General features: G+C 38.0%; 1 protein-coding gene across 4 annotated transcripts in view; it reads right to left on the reverse strand.

The window, feature by feature from the left end:
* CDKL5 (cyclin dependent kinase like 5) overlaps positions 1-16,607 on the reverse strand; it is a 144,700-nt gene that overhangs the window by 13,465 nt on the left and 114,628 nt on the right. For 2 of the 4 annotated variants that reach the window (XM_085051176.1, XM_085051182.1), the window contains exons 15-18: positions 14,713-14,815; positions 10,189-10,311; positions 8,978-9,097; positions 177-7,725 (exon numbers count right to left, since the gene is read on the reverse strand). In XM_085051176.1, the coding sequence (XP_084907302.1) occupies positions 7,342-7,725; positions 8,978-9,097; positions 10,189-10,311; positions 14,713-14,815 (730 nt within the window). In that variant the 3' untranslated portion in view covers positions 177-7,341. Of the gene's footprint in view, positions 1-176; positions 7,726-8,977; positions 9,098-10,188; positions 10,312-14,712; positions 14,816-16,607 lie in introns of those variants that run through there. The other 2 variants (XR_014849815.1, XM_085051195.1) reach the window with 2 other exon arrangements.

Here is a 16,607-nt window from a genome sequence, read left to right on the forward strand (position 1 = left end):
AGGCTTGTGGACAGACAGAAGCAACCTCTCAGATGGGGATTCAGCCAGGACCTGGCAGTGACCCATTGGGCACTGAGTCCTGGTTCTGGCCCGTTCCACTCATCTGAGCCAAGCCAACGTATGGAGAGGTGTTCTGGTGCGTCAGGAGTGAGAGCAGCTGTTGAACAAAGCCAGTGTTCTAGTGCAAAATCTGCATTTTTATTAAAGACATATTTTGGAAGGCCCATTCAAAAATACATTGTGCTCAGTAAAAATTAACCATTTCCATGCTGATAGTTAAGGTTACCACAGGATTTTTTTTTTTCTCTTTTAGAATATTTACAGCAACAATAGAAATTGTACAGAAGTAAAGAATGGAATACATGCTCAAAAAAAATTTGGTAAGGTGTACCAACAACATGATACAAAGGGTTGTATACAAACACTTTACAAATGGTTTATTAACTTGCATGAAGTCATCCTTAAATATTCAACACATTTTAAAATCAATTTGTATTCCAGGATTAAAAAGGCTAACACCACAACATATCCCTTCCACAACAGAAAGCACGGTAGATTTAAAAGTTTGTGCGCTTTAGATTTCTAGTAGCTGCTAAAAAACATCAGGGAATCTTATCCATAAATTTAGAAGTTTTGAAAGCTGCCTCCCCAGCCTGTTAATCTGTACTGGCAGATAGTAGAAAAAAAAGATTTTCCTAAACTTCATTCTTCCTCCTTTCTTCCAAATGACACAAATTTAAACATTCCACAGTGGAGATCTAAGCAGTCCTGGAAGTCCTTATCAGATTAACCAGATTTTAAAATGCCTGCATAGAATTTCCAATAAAATTATGGTTCTGGGAAGATTTTAACTTATTGTTCCATATAACCCAAATATAAAGTTACTTCTTTCTATTAGTCATATCTTTCAGTAGTACAAGTCTAAGATGTGCACTAGCCAAAAAAAAAAAAAAAAAAAAAAAAGTTTGCCTTGTAACTAAAGAGTTAAAAGCTCTGCCATTGGATTTACATGTCAGGAGTTTACACCAAGAGGTTCATATCCTACAGGAAAGTTGAACAGCGGCTTCCACCTTGTGCTATGAACATGCTTTATCTTTATGCTAACAGAAAGCTCTACGACAGCAGCTACTTCACAATGCATTTCTACGCCTGTACAATTAAGATGCCACCTTGCATTTCTCAGAATGGATCCAGAGAAACAAAGCCCTGTGAAAACAGAGACCTGGTGGAACGAAAAGCCTGGTAGGCAGCATGTTTTGGTGGGGGCACAATGAGGTAAGGTATCTCACCCAGATGAAATGGAAAATTAAAATGAAGGAAATCCTGAGCAAGTCTAAGGATAGCTGTTTGAGTAAAACAGCAAACAAGGTGGAGTAGTAGATAAGGCCTCTAACTCCCTGAAAATCTGCACTAGAGAAACAACAAAGAACAAGGCAACTGCAATATTTGAGAACCACGAGGGGAAGGGCAAGGGAAGACTGCAAAGCAGTGCAAAGGATGGCATTGGAATTCTAGAGGGAGAGCTCAGATGGCTTGAAGGTTTCAAAAGTATTTCAGATGAAGGCCCAACAGTATTTTATTACATGGTTGCTAACAGTACCTAGAGGAGGAATTTTTTAGATGTCTCTTCAAAATTTGGAGTCAATAATAAACTCAGAATAAACAAATCCAACCTCAACCACATTCTGTGAGAGAGAGGAGGTAGACTGACTTGCAGAGAAGACAAGAGATGTTTAGTCATTCTTCGGCTAAGACACAAATCCCATGTTCAGGCTCTTGGGCCATGTTTCAAGAGTCACTTTTGCCTGGCTGCATATTTTGTGATGTTCTGAAAGAGCCTGAGAAGCAACCTGATTCGGTGGAAAGAAAGCATTCAAACACAGTGGGGCAGTCCTCTCACACTTTTAATGCATATTCCACTGAGTAGGTCAAAAGCCAACTTCTGACTCAAACCACTGGCTGCAGACAAGGTCACAAATTTGCATCCAAGCAGAACTTGGAACAAGTAAAATTCAGAACTAATCCGTCAGATTTACCTATGCTGTCTCATGTGATAGTTTTTAAGACAGTCCACTGAGAGAACAGATGACCTAACACAGCTTTTCTCTTACAATTGAAAGAGGATCTCCTATAAAATCTGCTTTGCTTAATTTTAATGAAATTTGCTTCATGACTGCAAAATGAGGAATCTTCTGTTTCAGTACAACATTCAGTACAGCACAAGCCTTCACTTGCCTGATGAGCCTGAGCATTGATGTACTGCTGCTGCTTGACCACTTGAAAAAGGTGCCAAAATCTAAAACTTTCAAGCTGTGTTCTATTAAAAGGGTTTACTCAAATCACCCCCTTTTAAAAAACGCCAGAAGTTAAATGGCTTTTTTCCTCATTCACTACAAACCCAGTTAATGAATGGTTAATATCATACCATTAGAAAGAGCTGTGTAGGGAAAAGCACCTGTTCTTAAATAGTGTCCTGATTTGAAGGTTATTCAAAAATGGTTACATAGGGCACATCACCTTTCCAACCATCTTCTGTGGCACTCCTATTTCAAATGGTGGGCCTACTCATATGATCAACAGCCTGGATGCATGGTTTGTGATATTACCCAATTAATAGGTATATTATGTATGCTAGCTGGAATGGAAAAAATAAACATTCATTGCCACCCCACAATTTGCAGTATATTATATATGGCTATCCTTTTCATACTCTTTGTGTGACTGGGATGCAAATATTTTCCCAGCTCTACTCTGACAGTGTTCAACACATACAGAATTAATTACATGCAAGTATTTTGAAGCATATCTCACTATCAAATCATTATAAGACAACAAAAAATGAAACATGAATAAAACACCCAATACTTTTAGAGCACAGCTCCTCTTAAAAGTGGCTAGATTTTGCTTTCACTATCTAGATCACAAAAGTCCTTTCACAGCTGTAAAATCTGTGTTCCCATAGGTTCTCTGTGTTCTTATAAGGAGGTCAATAGAATTGTTGAGAATACCTAGCTTTTTCTGGGTGAACACAGGAGTCTACTCAGCTAACAGCTCATCAGCTTTTTAAGAAAAAAAGGTTGGGATGTAGCTTTTTACACATGTAAGATGAATCTCTTAAGACACGTAACTGCAATGACAAGGAATGCTGAAGAGCCTACCACAGGCCACTGCTTCCTGAAGAGCCACTCCAGCCTTGGTCCCAGAAACAAGTTGGTGTGACAGAGAGAAAGGTGACAAGCCGAACGATGACCTGAGGATGTCTCATGCACTTGGAAGTTTGAAGCCTGCTTTAATATTGATCTGAAAGAGCAAGTGGTGTTTGGGGAATGTTTTAAGAGACCAAATCTGGGATCATTGACTTCCTGCCAAGAACTCTGCCCAGTGCTCTCCTGGCAACCTCTCAGAGGAGCAACAAAGCTTAGACTGCAGTAAATTGAGCAAAAAGCATTAAATAGGTCTAAGGGACTGCTCTCTGTGGCCAGGTCTGTTGAAAATAGATGTTGTTGGAGGTTAATACATTTACATGGCAGTTTAAAATGACAGCTTAGACATTTAAACAATTTCAGTTAGGATGAGCTTAAGGTGCTTTTTTTTAAGTTAAAAAGAGCTCAAGAGCTACAGCAAAAACATACAGACAAGTTTAGGCAGCTTGAGTTCTGCAAAATTATTACAATTAATTTCTGAAACCTGGTTTCTTTTTTGTTTACATCATCAGTGATTGCCATAAGGCAAAAGATTGCCAAACAATAAAATGCAGTTTAACTAGGATCCTTTATACTAAGTAAATCTATAGAGCATGTAGTACAAGACTCACAGACCAGTGAAAAGGAAAGCTCACTTACAAAATAGTTTGCTCTGTAATTCTCTTCCTCTTTATTAAGTCAGAAAATCTCAGTCACTATAATAAGACTCCTTTGAAAGCCTCAACAAAATTACATTAGCAATATTCTAAATATTGGGAAGTTAGACCAAGTTAAAAATACACAATTCATCCCAGCACTAGCTGGCTGAGCTGCTGGAATTTCTTTCCAACAGAAGAAAGAAAATACTGCACACATTCAACACAATTTAGTATTCAACTGAAAGCTACTATGGTTTGTTGAACTCAAGAAGAAAATGCAATATGAAGTAGAAAAAACTTTCTGTAAATATGGGCCACCAAATACTTGAACATTCCTTGGGTCTCCTTTGAAGATTCGCTAACTACTTTAAACAGCTATATGTACAGTCAGAGATTACCCTGATTTAACTTAGTGGGTACTGAGAAAAAAAAAACCTTTTGAATACACTTTTCCTTGCTAGAAATCAGAACAGCTACATACAGCCCAGTATCATCATCCCCAGCATGAAGCTCTTCCCAGCAAGCTAAAAATCTTGCAGAGGCAAAAGGATACACATCCACAAAGCTCAGAAGAGTCTAGACTGAACATTCCCTGTGAGACTGAATGATAGAATCATCAAGGTTGGAAGAAACCTTTAGGATCATCCAGTCCAGCCATCAACCACTCCAGTCACCCCTAAACAAATCCCCAAGTGCCCTATACAGATGCCTCTTGAACACTTCCAGAGCAGGTGACTGCATCACGTCCCTGGACAACTTATTCCAATGCCTGAACACTCTTTCCATCGTCTTCTTTTTCTTTCTAATTTGAACCTCTCCTGGCACAGAGAACAGAAGATAATTTCCTTTTGTCCTTTCACTTGAGGCACAGAAGAAGAGGCTGACCCCCACCTGGCTACACCCTCCTTTCAGGTGGTTGTAGAGAGCAATGAGGTCCCTCCTGATCCTCCTTTTTCCAGACTAAGCACCCTCAGCTCCCTCAGCCACACTCATAAGACTTGTGCTCCAGGCCCTTCACCAGCTCTGCTGCCCTAAAAGAGACATTCAAATCACACTGCTTAGAGCCCCACTCTCTCTCAGACAGTGCTTTCGTGAGGGATTTCAGTGGCATCAGCCCATTTCATAGCAGGGCTAACAGGGCTAACGTAGCTGTGACCAAGAAATGAATATAACAGAGATTGCTAAAATAAGCTGCTAAACTCTGACAATGACAACAAGTAAATATCACAATGTCTTTCCCGGATGCCCACTGACCTTAGAAAGAAACTGAATACCCTTTCATGTCTGCTGTATTTATATATGCTATATATATGATATATCAATACAGTATATATCATATATATATATAGATATTACATATATCTATCTATAGAAAAATCACATGCACTTTTCTTGCAGGCAATTGACAAAGAAAGAATTCCTATTTTATAATTTTTCAAATTTAGTAGACCGATTTTTAGTGCTGGGCAAACCTGATATACATTCTTCCATACTGTTATTTCTGACAATTTTTACAGTAGTAGTGCCAAATTTGCTGTTGTTAGAACTTTGGTATGACTCAAGAGGTACTGAATAGCATGTCCAGTTTGCATTGTTATCCAAGTAGGAAGTTCAGTTTTTACTGCCTGGCTGCTTCTGTTGACTACATCTATGGCTAAATCATCAAATTTACATTCAGGTTAATCTCTTTTTGGAAAAGACAGTGTATTTGCAAGTACAGGTGTCTTACGAGGACAGCATCTGGAAAACAAACTATGCTGAAGAGTAATGAGGGAGTAGAACTAATGAGTTAAAAAAGGAAAAATTGTATTGTTCTGACACTACAGGCCTGGCTCTCCTCTTATTGCACAAAGTTTAGACTGGCATAACTTTTTGACTCCTACTGGCTCACCTTTGATTTACTTCACTGGTAGCAACAGAGGAATCAGGGTGTGTATTTGCTACACTTGACATTCACCAAGGTAAAGGCAGTTTTAACTATGTTGTACAGGAGACTGGAACCCAAGATCTAGTATTTTGCTGAGACTGGTAGTTGAACTGGGTATGGGAATATTTGGATAGTAAGACCTAAGGAGAAATCAAGTTGCATGGCAACCTTCTCCCTCAATATCCAAATATCAGATTTGTAGCTTTAAGTACATCCTGAAATATAATAAAAAAGTGCAAGAGTAGTTTAAATTCTAATACAGTGTTTATCTTATTAGTTAATAGATTGCTAGAGATGTAAAGTACACATATGCATAAAAGCTTATACCATGATCTGCAGTGCCATGCTATGCTTAAGTGTCGAAGTTTTGCATTTCACTTGCAATTCATGCTGTATTTCTTTGGTTTTCACCCCTGCTATTAAGTGGAAGAGCACCTGCTTTCGCTTGTAGTCTTGGGGCACTTTATCTCTTTAGAGGAAACAAAAATTTGGTACTGGGGCTCTGTGCTCTTGATGCAGATGCAGAAATCCCATTAATATTACTAGGAAAGCTAAGGACACAGGGGAGAACATACCACATTTAGATTACTGTACAGTTCTGCAGTCTCTTACATTTAGCCAATACTTCCAACAAAATAGCCCATAATAAAGCTTGGAATTGAATATTATCTTTTGTTGTTACCAATAATGCCTATAATACTGGGCTTTTATAGCCAAGCGAGATTCATACTGTTACAGTCACGTTTATATCCACATTCAACTTCCTTTTATTAGAAGTATAATACTGCACTTTATATCACAAATGTATAAAAAATATGGCAGATAGTGTCATAACAATACTTTTCTTTTAAATGAGTATATTTAAAAAACAGACAGTTATTTTCCATTTATATATATATTTATATATAGAATAAAATACTCCCGATGCAATATATAAATGTTACTGTTAGTTTTTTATAGAAACTACTGTAGCTGTTGCACTGCTTCACAATGTTTCAAACAGCTCAAAATAACTTTACATTATAACATAAAAGATATGGTTATAACAGTACGATATTAGATCATCATAAATAAATATTACAAACCCTATCAAATATGGAAGTTTAAAAAACAAATTTAAGACATACAATTTAACTTTAAACCCTTAACAGGGATACACTTTTATCACATAAACCCCACTGTTTTAACTAGGCAGCAAAAAATGTAGTAAGGGCATAGGTCTAGACAATGTTTTCACCCTTATAAGTGCCAATACATACCAGAAGTCCCCCAGCTTTCAGACAGAGATGTGCACTAAGCTGGAATGTGAATGAGAGAAAATGGCAATGCATTTTTCTCCCTGACTGGCACACTCTGCCTGGCATCCAGTGACATTTCTGATGACCGGTAACTCATAGTTCAACTTGTGTTCCTGCATAATCCCTGACTCTCTCCGTGGTGCCGAACAGCACAGCTCCACACGCACATATTGCACACCTCTATAAAGCTGAAAATGCAGTCTTACCATCACCAGAACCACCACCGCTCCCCCAGGCTGATCTCCACCCACACCGGCCAGTTAGCTGGGGTGCAATTACAAGGCAGTCTCTTTCAGGTCGTTCAGGTTGGGCATGCGGGCGCGGTTGGTTCGGCTGTAGGTGTGCCCGTTCTGTCCGCTCTTGGAAGGCAGCTGGTCCGAGTAGGGAGGCCCGTCGCTCACGGCTCTGTTCACGGGGGACACGTGCCAGGTGGGCTCCAGCTGGCTGGGGATCTGCAGCGTGGGTCTGCTCTTGGGCTGCGGCTCCGGCCGCACGCTGCTGCTGCCGCTGCTGGAGCTTTGACTCAGGGGATGGATTCGCACTTCAGGAAAAGAGGCTTTGGCTGGCTGGCTGGGTAGGGGCTGGAAGCGGGGCTCAGCAGCGACGGGATGGTTTGAGGAGAGGTGTAAGAGCTTCCGAAGAGATTTTAATGGCTGGCTCTGAAAGACATGGAGAAAAGCTCCGTCCTATTAGACTTCCCATGAAAAAAATCTCATATCCTAAACTGAGCATCTTGAACTTCACAGGACTTCTTCATTTTAATTAATATTAATTTGATAGATTTCATTCCAAGCTACAGCTACACACCTGAGAAAATGTCTTCTCATCACAATCCAATCTATTAGCTACTTGAAAAGATGGAACTTTTTCTCCATCAGAAAAAAATTTCTCCCATCAATTATTTTACCCTTGTTTCCTTTGAAAATGCAGGCATAGACAGCTGCATTAACCATCCATCTGTCACTTCTGCTATTAACTTAAGAACCTCAGCCACATTTTATGAGGCATGGATTTCAGAAATACAAAGTTCTTAAATATGTTGTGAACATTAGTTAGGGGTTAGAGGGAGTCTTGAGTAACCATCTGCACTGAACCAAGGTCTGGTAGAACTCAGAAGTTACATATTTTGTTTGCTGGCAGCGGGGTGATAGGCAGCTCTTGTCTCCCACAGATTCTTTCTCTGGTAAGCAGGTTGAGGGAGAATGGATATGGGATTGCTGAAAATGGGTAGCAAGAGCCTCGGGAAGCCTGAGTACACAAAGTGCTATGAAAGCAGCCTCATTAAATTCCCCAGCTCACAGAGGAACTTGTTTCTTCAAACACTGCAGCTGCAACAAAACCTCTTTTTCAGTTTCCAGTGTGACAACAGTGGTGCATGGCACTCACACTGCCTCCCAAACACTGCTCTCCGAGCTGGTTTTAGAACAGGAGAAAATGAAGTTGCACTAGTGCAGTGCTATGCTCCAAACTGCAGCCTGCTGAAACTGCAGCATGTGCCAGCCACACTGTAACGTGGTCTCAATGCTCTGGTGACTACATCAGGTACCAAACTGTGCTGAGCAGCAGCCAAGCCTCTGGATTCACCATTCCTTACAGAGCTTTTGTACAACACTGCATCAGTACCACAGATGTGCACTGAAACACTGCTTGCCTGTAATGCAAAAACATAACCAAGATTTTGAAGGGCTCAAAGACTGACACAGGCCATTTAGTCTCTGTTCTCCTTGTCATTCATGTCTACATTTTTAAAAAGTAATGCAGGACTGCAGGTACATAGTGTTTTACATCCAGTGAGCAAGGAATTCCAAAGTTGGGAAACAATGTCAAATGCAATTTTTCTATTCACCAGAGAAAAAGCTGTCAAGATACATCAGTAATATTAATACACAGGGAACTGACAATGCCACTTACATGAGGCTGGATTTCTGTCATCTTCTCAGGATGCCAATCCTTCTGCCTGCTGCTCTGATGATTGGAAGAATGCATGGCTTTCTGTAATGCCAAGAGATCCTGACCTTCAGTGTTAGGCATCTGCAACAAAATATTCAATACTGGTCTCCTACTATTTTCTCAGGAATAGCTGTAAATAGTTTCCCACCGTTAATTACAGAACACAAGTGAAGCCCATTACCAAAACAGAATTGCAATGGCCTTTCAATAATTTTCCCCATAGTAAGAGCAAGTGGACATCATGCAGATTTTTTCTACCCTTAGCCCTTAAAGCATTCGCATGCTGTTAGTGTCATTTGCTGTAAGAAAGAGCAGTTAAACATAGGCCTCAAAAATAAAATTAAAAAAATATATTGTTGAGCCTCATCTTCATTTAAAAAGCATTCCATACTGCAGTTAAGACCATGGATCAGTTCTATAAATTTGTTCCTGAGTGAAGCAGACCAAAATCTCTCTAAACTGATGTCTTGACTGCCATCACAAAACCAAGAGCTTTTTCTACTCCCATCTTTCTTCTCCACAAATATCCCAAACTAAAACAGAAATTAAGAAACAGCTGAAACTTTATGGCAGAAGGATAATTTGAAACTTACATGTAGCTTTTTATTTCATTTCAAGACTTCGAAGCAAAAAAAGGACAGTCAAAATATAACCTATTTTTAATGCAAGCTGTCTTTTATCATGAACAATCAAGACAAACAAAAATACAACAGACGCATGAGCTAAAGTTGTTTTCAGATAATTCATTGTTAGTATTTGATTTATTTAAATTTATATATAAAGGAGTAGTTTGTATAAAATTATGTATTTGTGATATAGCCATAAACCAAACAGAGGGGTTTTTTTCTGGACTGAAACATAATGAGAGTTTCATTTTAAACATACACAATTTCACAACTATTTTCCTTCCTTAATCTTACTCCCAAGGCTCATTCTCTCTGGAACTGTGTATGTTACATTTTCCCTATATCAAATACTTAAAAAAAAAAAAATTTAGGCACAAACTGTTTCAACAGAACTGCCAATTTTACTTAAATTTATTGAACTGGCCCAAGATACTTAACTGGCATGAAGAGAAAGTGATACCATGAAAATAAACCACATGCTGCTGTAGTCAGTAAAACAAATTTATTGGAGCATTTTACAGTGCTACTGTACTTAAAAATTAATACCATTGGTAGAGTGACTACAGGAAGTTTTTTCAAAGAAGAACTATGCTTTAAATTATTCTTTGAATTAAAAAGAGGAAAGAGGGATTTCTTGATGCTTGGATTCTCGCCGTTGGTTGAGTCTGTCTGCAATATAAGACACAAAAACTAAATGCACAGTATTTCAAGAGATCTGCCCTAACTATGTTAATTCTTTTTGTTATCAAACCTATAATTTGCTTTGGGAAAATACAATAATGATTGAAAAAAGCCTATGGAACAAATTCAAGGAACTCAGTGCATAGAAAGCATGTAAAAAAAGATCAATACACCTATTCTTATATCCATGTTCTTTAGGAATTCAGAATGTATTTATTTCAAAGCCTTTTGGAAACAACTCGTAGGTCTTGTTGACTTTACTGAGCTTTGGATCAAATTTTGTAACTCTGGCAATCATTTGTATTTCTAAAAATTACCTAAAACAGCATGACATTTCTTATTTATACATAAAAAAAATTTTAAAGATACACTAACAATAATAGCAGTTTGTTTCAGAATGAGCAGTTGATAGTTACTCTAGGTAAAAAACAAAGCATCCTATTTTAAACTTGCTAAAAGAGCTAGGGCTCCAAGACTAATTATTTCAGTTCTAACATATAGAACTAACATTCAGTTCTAACATATATTGGCAACTTCACATATAGCTGCAAGTACACTGGCTGTTTTATTTTAACTTCTGCTGCACAACTGAAGAGTTTATCAATGGATAAATGAACAACAAACAGAACTATAAGGTACAAGGAATTATGAATGCAATTATTTCTCCCCTGCTCAGGTGCAAACAAGCATAGGACACATATGCATTTTCCTGTCTATCAGAAGAAAACATTATTATGCAATAGAATTATAATATGACTGAATAGAATGACAGGTACACTACCAAAAGCAAGGGGTTTCAAACCCCTTTTAAAAGCTTTCTCAGCTTCTACATTCCATCCAAGTTAATGAAAGTCAATAATTAGCATAGCTTATGTTCAGGAACTTTATGGTCAGAAGAATTTCCTGTTTCAAATTCAGTAAATTAAAAAGGAATCAAAGCATTGCTAAGGGAAATGCTCACCTGCAACTGGTTTTTTTTTTCCAGAGTAGACAATTTCTTCAGAGCTATAGCTTGAAATAAGTGCCAAAATCTGCAAAACTCAGGCTCCTCTGAAGATAGTGCTTATTGACACTGTGCACAACCCTCATGGCTATCAAACTGTTTGGTGGCAGGTGACAGATAAAACTGTGACTCTAGCAATCCTGAAAACCTTTTCCTACATTACTAAAACACTTCAAATGATGAAACGGAGAATGGATAAGAACAGCTCTGCAAAAACAATATTGCAAAGAATTGCCATAACAGGCAGTAACAATTGCTGTCCCACGAGGTGCTGCACCTGGAGAACTCTAGGGAGAATGACTCATGGGAACAACCTGCAGGAAGAAGAGTCAGGAACTGGGATCACTTCTGGCTATTAGATATTTTGAGAATGACATTACTAAGAAGATGTCTTCAATCCAATTTCAGGTATCCTTTATGACTCCTGTGATGATGATCACCAGCAAAATGAGACTTGCTAAAGGACATCAGAAGTAAATCATAGCTAGCTATTATGTGCTTCCCAGCTTTGTGACAGTCCTCAGGTCTAGTTTGTTATTTGTTGTAGAAAGTCTGTCTTTGCATAAAAAACTGGAATTTCATACTTGTATGAATCTATATGAATGAAGTCTCAGAAAAAAAAAACCTTGGCTAGTCACAAGCTGTCTATTAAGACTTGTAATATGAATTCATAGAAAATATTATGTGTGTAGTTGAAGAGCTAATATTACAGTATTTTACACAGCTTTTATTACTGGAGTCAAACTTGGTGCTGAATTAAACGCAGTAGCTTTGGTTTGTGCTTGAAGATCCTAAAGAATGTCCCAACATTTGCAAGATAGATGTTTTCAACTAACAGACCAAGAACAAAGAACAGTGTCTGAAACAGACACTTGTACACACATCAGGGGTGCAGTCTGTCCCTACATACTGTCCTGGTAATCAGCTGTAAGTTGAAATGAAAGGAGGTTTTTCCAGCTCTGGTTGGATCCAAAACTCAGGTTGATCAAAGTAAGTTTCTAGCTAAGGATGAAAGAGTTGTATCACCATCTCATTTCACTGGTTTATTCATCTGTCTGTGAGATACCAGCTCTAAGTAGCAAACATAGTTTCCCCTTCTCTCTCTCCATTCCCCTCCATCCTTCTTAAGAGTGAGAAGAAACAGGAGAAAGGATTACATAGAAATCTGTCTTATCTTGTTATCAATGATGGTTTTGGTAGCTATTGATCAAGGTACTTTTGATTCACGTGTTTTGTAAAATGCCAGATTTTGAGAGGCAACACAATCCAGTATTTTTCTTTCACACAGTTTAATCTGAAAGTAGTTAATATTCCATCTATCACCTGAGCTATTGGAGTGTTCTCTGCCACTGTGTCTAGATGGCTGGAATCAGAGTAACTATAACAGTGCAAATTTAACACCTTTTTTTTTTTTCCCCCTTGAAAATGCATCACTGGAACCAATGGCTTTCTGTGTGCTATCCTTTGTGGCAGGACACCCCCCTCCCCCTTCTCTCTCTCCCTGATGGTCCCAGGAAATGGATGGCTCAGATTTAGGTTGATAGCCTAATCAAGGGCTATCTAGTGCTGGCGACTGAAAGTCTGAAAAGACACTCCCCTGTGGAGTGTAGAGAGAATGTGAGAAAATTTTCAGTGACTACAAATACACACTTTTATCCTATAAAAAGCTCACGAAATCTCAGAAAGCTAGAAGCTTTCTACATGAACACTGTAACGTGAAGCAAAGATTTCTGCCCTGAGTTTGGACACAAGCTCTGTGGTTACTTCCCGAGGGATTGGGTGAGGAAATCTTAATGTATTCCAGCTCCAAATTTGGATTTGGTAAGATCATTTGAGTTTCCTAAATTGTATTATTCCGGCTAACTTATAGGTACCTTTCTTAACTTGCATTTCAGCTAGCTCAAGCAAGCATCTCTTGGCTTGCATTATAGTTCAAGCAAGCATTTCTTGCATTTTTAACTATTTTTATAGTTCAAGCAAGGTTTTACCCCTCTAATTGCATTTTTAGCTATTATAGTGTTGCAATTATGTATTCATTGTGTGTTTATGTGTGTCAATCAGTTCTATGTTTGTATGTTTGTCATGTTCTGTGTCAAATAAATGGTATTTTTAGACAAATCGGCCAGATATCAAAGAATCTTGCGAACGGGACTAAGTCTTGGGGAACTAGCTATCTTAAAGTCTGTCAAACTGCACAAATACATAAAGCTCCTGTCTCCCATGCAAGACATCCTTACATGGACATTTTGGTATCAAATAATCCCAGAGTTATAATCTAGATGTTATGTTCAGCTGTGTAATACAAATGATGATATTTGAACTGTGTACAGGCATGAGGGTGAGTAAGTTCAAAAGGAGAGGTAGATGCCATCACTCTAAATCCTGCCCAGCAGGAAGGTGAGGTGCATTTCTGAGTGCCAGTTAATACACATATACACATGTTGCACGCAGTTCAAAGAAACTTAAAAAAACCCCAAAACAACAAAAAGCCTGATAATCACTCCCGTCTCCCCATTTTCAACAGATCAGCCCTCCATCAACACTCAGTCATACCACTTTACTCTTTGACAGAAGGTGTTTTCATTAAGTCACTCCTCTTTGCCTGAAGTGAGCATGATTTACTCCATTCTGAGAATCTTCAAGACTATAACTGCATTTACACTTACTGTTTACATTAACATCTACAAAAACATTTTACATGTTTTACTGTTTCCAGAGCTATCATTTGAGATTATGTTTAGGTTACTTCAGTTCTTAGGGATACCTTCATTATAAAACCTTGTGAAATGTGAGTATACAACTACTTTCTGATAAAAGAAAGTCCTTTCTCCCTCCCAAGAACTATATGAAAATGTAAAAATGTATGAGACACCAAAGACTAATACTGAATAAAAAAGCCATAGTCCCATTTAAGAACAGTTAAGACACATCATCCTTATTCCAGTCACGGGATGCAGCAAGAAGACAGGCTGTTACCAAGAAACTTCTATGAAATAAACTGGAAAGAATTCTCATTTGTAACAGTCTCATTTTCTCTGTATGGGTGCCTGAAACTATTCAAGCTCTGGGGACACACAACAATGAATTTACTATTCTTGGAATGGTATCACCATATCCTGAAAAAAAATTTGTTGCAACATCTCTCAAAGGGTCTGAATGGAAACAAAGCTGCACAGGACTAGTGAAGAAATATTTGAAAAGGCAGAAAAACCAACCCTGAACAGGAGAAGAATTTGACTTTTATATAGTGAAGAGAGAAAATAAAAAAACAAATATACATACACAATCATAAATAATACAAAGGTACTGTACCAATCTAGCATATCAAAATTGTATAATTCAAAACAAATAAACAATTTCTTTTGTTAGAAATGCTGCATACTTACATTCTGAGATTTCTTCTTTTTCTTTTTTATTGCCCTGAAAAAACCTTGTTTTTCTTTCTCCTTGAGCTGTTCTGAGTGACTGTTAAGGTTTTCAGGACTTTTCCTAAATATGAAATAAGGCATTGTAAGAGAAATTTTATTTTGGTATTACTTTGTGAATTCTGCGTAATACTGAGATCTGATGCCAAAGAATGTAAATTATTGATTAAAGTAAAAATATACTTAATGTTTTAGCATTCATTGGTTCCAGGGTTACTACACAAATACCAGATAGTCTTAAAAAAAGGGATAGGAGATACACAGTGTTAGGGTAAAATGATTAGTTTAAACCAATGAATAGTTATTTAGGGAAAAGGAAAGCATGCATGTGTTTTTTTAAGCCAGCATTTAATACTCAAACTGAAATATCACATACGAGGTCTTTTAAGAAAAATGAAAAGCATATCTGAGAGAACATACAAATGGTGATGAGGTATAAAAGCACAGGTCCAGTTTATCCATTGCTTGCTGGAGAACCAGGAGTTGCAAAGTTGGCCTGAGAGAACCACTTTCAATTGAACTTCCTGACCCTTGCTGACATGGTTGCAAATTTATCATCGGGGAAGCTGGGGATCTACTGTTGTCCATTTCAACTTAAAACCTTCAGTTAGTTTGTTATGCGTGGGTGAGACAGTGCTGGCAAAAGGAGGTGACCCGAAAATGCAACAGGTGACTTGCCTGAAGACTGAATTTCCGCCTTTTAACTCTTAACTTACACGTCTGAAGCAACTACAGCTGATAAATGACACGTTACTTTCAATATACACAGTAAACCATGTACATGAAGTACTTACAGGGGGTAAAAAGGTTTATGAAGGACAGTGGTGAGACATAACTGAGTGCAGTGCTAGTGCCCTTTAAAATAACTTGAAAATGGTGCAGGAAAGCATCACAGAAATCAAAAACACATCCAAACCAGCCCAAATATTTAGTTTCCTTGATCATGATGCACAACAGATTATCCAGGAAGAAATTACAGAATACTACAAAAATCTTTAAACTAAAGGGCAAAGATAAAACAAGAACAAGTAGGTGGATGATGAAGCCAGAAAGCTCATATTAGGAATAAGGCACTGATTTTCACAGTAACATCATTAGCTGCCAGAACAAACTTCTTAGTAAAGTGGATTTCCCATTTTGACATTTCATATCAGGACCTAATACTCTTCTGGGAGACACACATCAGACAGGTCTGCCTCTGGGCTTGGATCCCAGAAAATGGACAACATTTAATAGCAACTAACATACAGAAAGTCATACTGGGTCATTTAACAGTCCTTTTTCAAGCTTAAATTGAATGAAAACAAAAAAGAAATTATTCCATTGCCTTGATGGAAAACTTGAAGGAAAGCCACTGTTTTAAGGGCTCTGTATGACAAAGAGGAGCAGCTTTCCTTGGAGTGACTGTAATATAGCAACACTTAACTGTCTACTACAGTTGTCACTGGCTTCTAATTCTGGCTTTAAATGCTATGCTATCAGCTGGTGATTCAGCTGCTACTACATGCCAAGCTGACTTCTTTTTTTCCAAGCAAATGTGAAAAACATAATTGGTGCAGAAATCCCTGGAGTCATCCTCCTTATTGATAAAATTATTTTCACTCTGGTAGGTGGTATCAGTTCCTCAATTTCTGCACAAAACCACCTCAAGCTGAAATGTTACCCAGTTCTAAGTATAAATGCACGCAGTGTTTAAATCCTGTAACAAAGTGCAACTGTTAATTAAGAGAATGGTCTTAGCAAAAAGATTCCTAGGCAGGGAGTGTGGTAAGTATGGTAGAAATTTTTCTGATTCAGATTTTTTTGGAACTTGTATCTAGATCCAGGAAATACATTCAGGTGCATGACAACATATA

Source organism: Lichenostomus cassidix, chromosome 1 (assembly GCF_008360975.1).
Source record: "Lichenostomus cassidix isolate B80296 chromosome 1, HeHo_3.0, whole genome shotgun sequence".
Lineage (NCBI taxonomy): Eukaryota > Metazoa > Chordata > Aves > Passeriformes > Meliphagidae > Lichenostomus > Lichenostomus cassidix.